The sequence below is a fragment of the Plasmopara halstedii genome (assembly GCF_900000015.1).
Source record: "Plasmopara halstedii genome assembly, contig: Scaffold_614, whole genome shotgun sequence".
Taxonomy (NCBI): Eukaryota; Oomycota; class Peronosporomycetes; order Peronosporales; family Peronosporaceae; genus Plasmopara; species Plasmopara halstedii.
In genome coordinates, this window is record NW_020187532.1 from 1642709 (window position 1) to 1643699 (window position 991).

General features: G+C 44.5%; 1 protein-coding gene across 1 annotated transcript in view; it reads right to left on the bottom strand.

The window, feature by feature from the left end:
* PHALS_12338 (galactokinase) overlaps nucleotides 1-784 on the bottom strand; it is a gene marked incomplete at both ends in the record, with an annotated part of 4431 nt that extends 3647 nt beyond the window's left edge. Inside the window, one exon of the mRNA XM_024727866.1 lies at nucleotides 54-784. Coding sequence (XP_024578400.1) covers nucleotides 54-784 — 731 coding nt within the window. The remainder of the gene's footprint in view (nucleotides 1-53) is intronic.
* Nucleotides 785-991: the final 207 nt, after the last annotated feature.

The following is a 991-nucleotide window of genomic DNA, read 5'->3' on the forward strand; positions in this document are numbered from 1 at the left end:
GGTTACCGAAAGTCGTCGCTATGTCAAAAGTGCATCTTTCATTTGCCCGCGACACGCTGTTGAGAAGAACTCCTCTTTGTTTCTTAGTGAGCACATCATTCCCTTTGCGGTCTTTGAGATCGATGATACGTGTGTCATTAATAGAATAATCGAACAACTTCAAGCGGAAAACATCCGAATCATCACGGATGAAGCTGATTTGAAAATGATCTAGCGCGTATTTTATTGGCTTGAACAGCAACAGACCATTCTTCTCGTTGTCGATATCCGATATTTGCATCATTGCAAGCGATAAATACTCATTGTTTCGACGAAACAAATGCGACGCTAGCACAAGCGACCTTGGAAAAGCAACGTCGAGCAACATGCATCGCACCCACGCTTTCTTTCGCCGAAAGCATCCATAATACTCGCATAATTGTTCCTTGAAAGTATTGTCTCGTTCAGTCAGAGTTGTTGGAGCATTAGCGAGAATGTGCGGCAAAATAATTTGCAGTAAGTTTGGTTCGAGTACAGCTGCTCGCGGAGGTACTTGCACGATGATCGCATTGTCTTCATCCTCTCCAGACTTACTCACTGATGATGATGACCAGGGCGATGCCACACCCTTCGTGTCGAACACTGTTAGAGCGGACGCAGCAATCCCTGCTAAATAACTGTCTTTGTACATCTCTTTTACTGCCTTTAGCAACGTTTCCTCATTTTCGATATCTAAGACAACGGCGGCAGCCGACGTCAGATCTTTGCCGTTCTCGTCCACGAGCTGGAACCACTTCCGCGCCATCGTTCAATATCACGCGGCAACTTCAAGAATGTTTGTATTATGAGATTTCCCTCCAGGTTATTTCGCAATAGGTTACAAGTTATAACCTTATGGAAACAACGTCCATGTGTTGATTTTAATATCGATTTAAGGGGGTATTGCTAAGATTATGATACACTTAGATGCCGTGCTCATCGTTCATGTCCGGCGTATTTTTGGCTCGCGTCC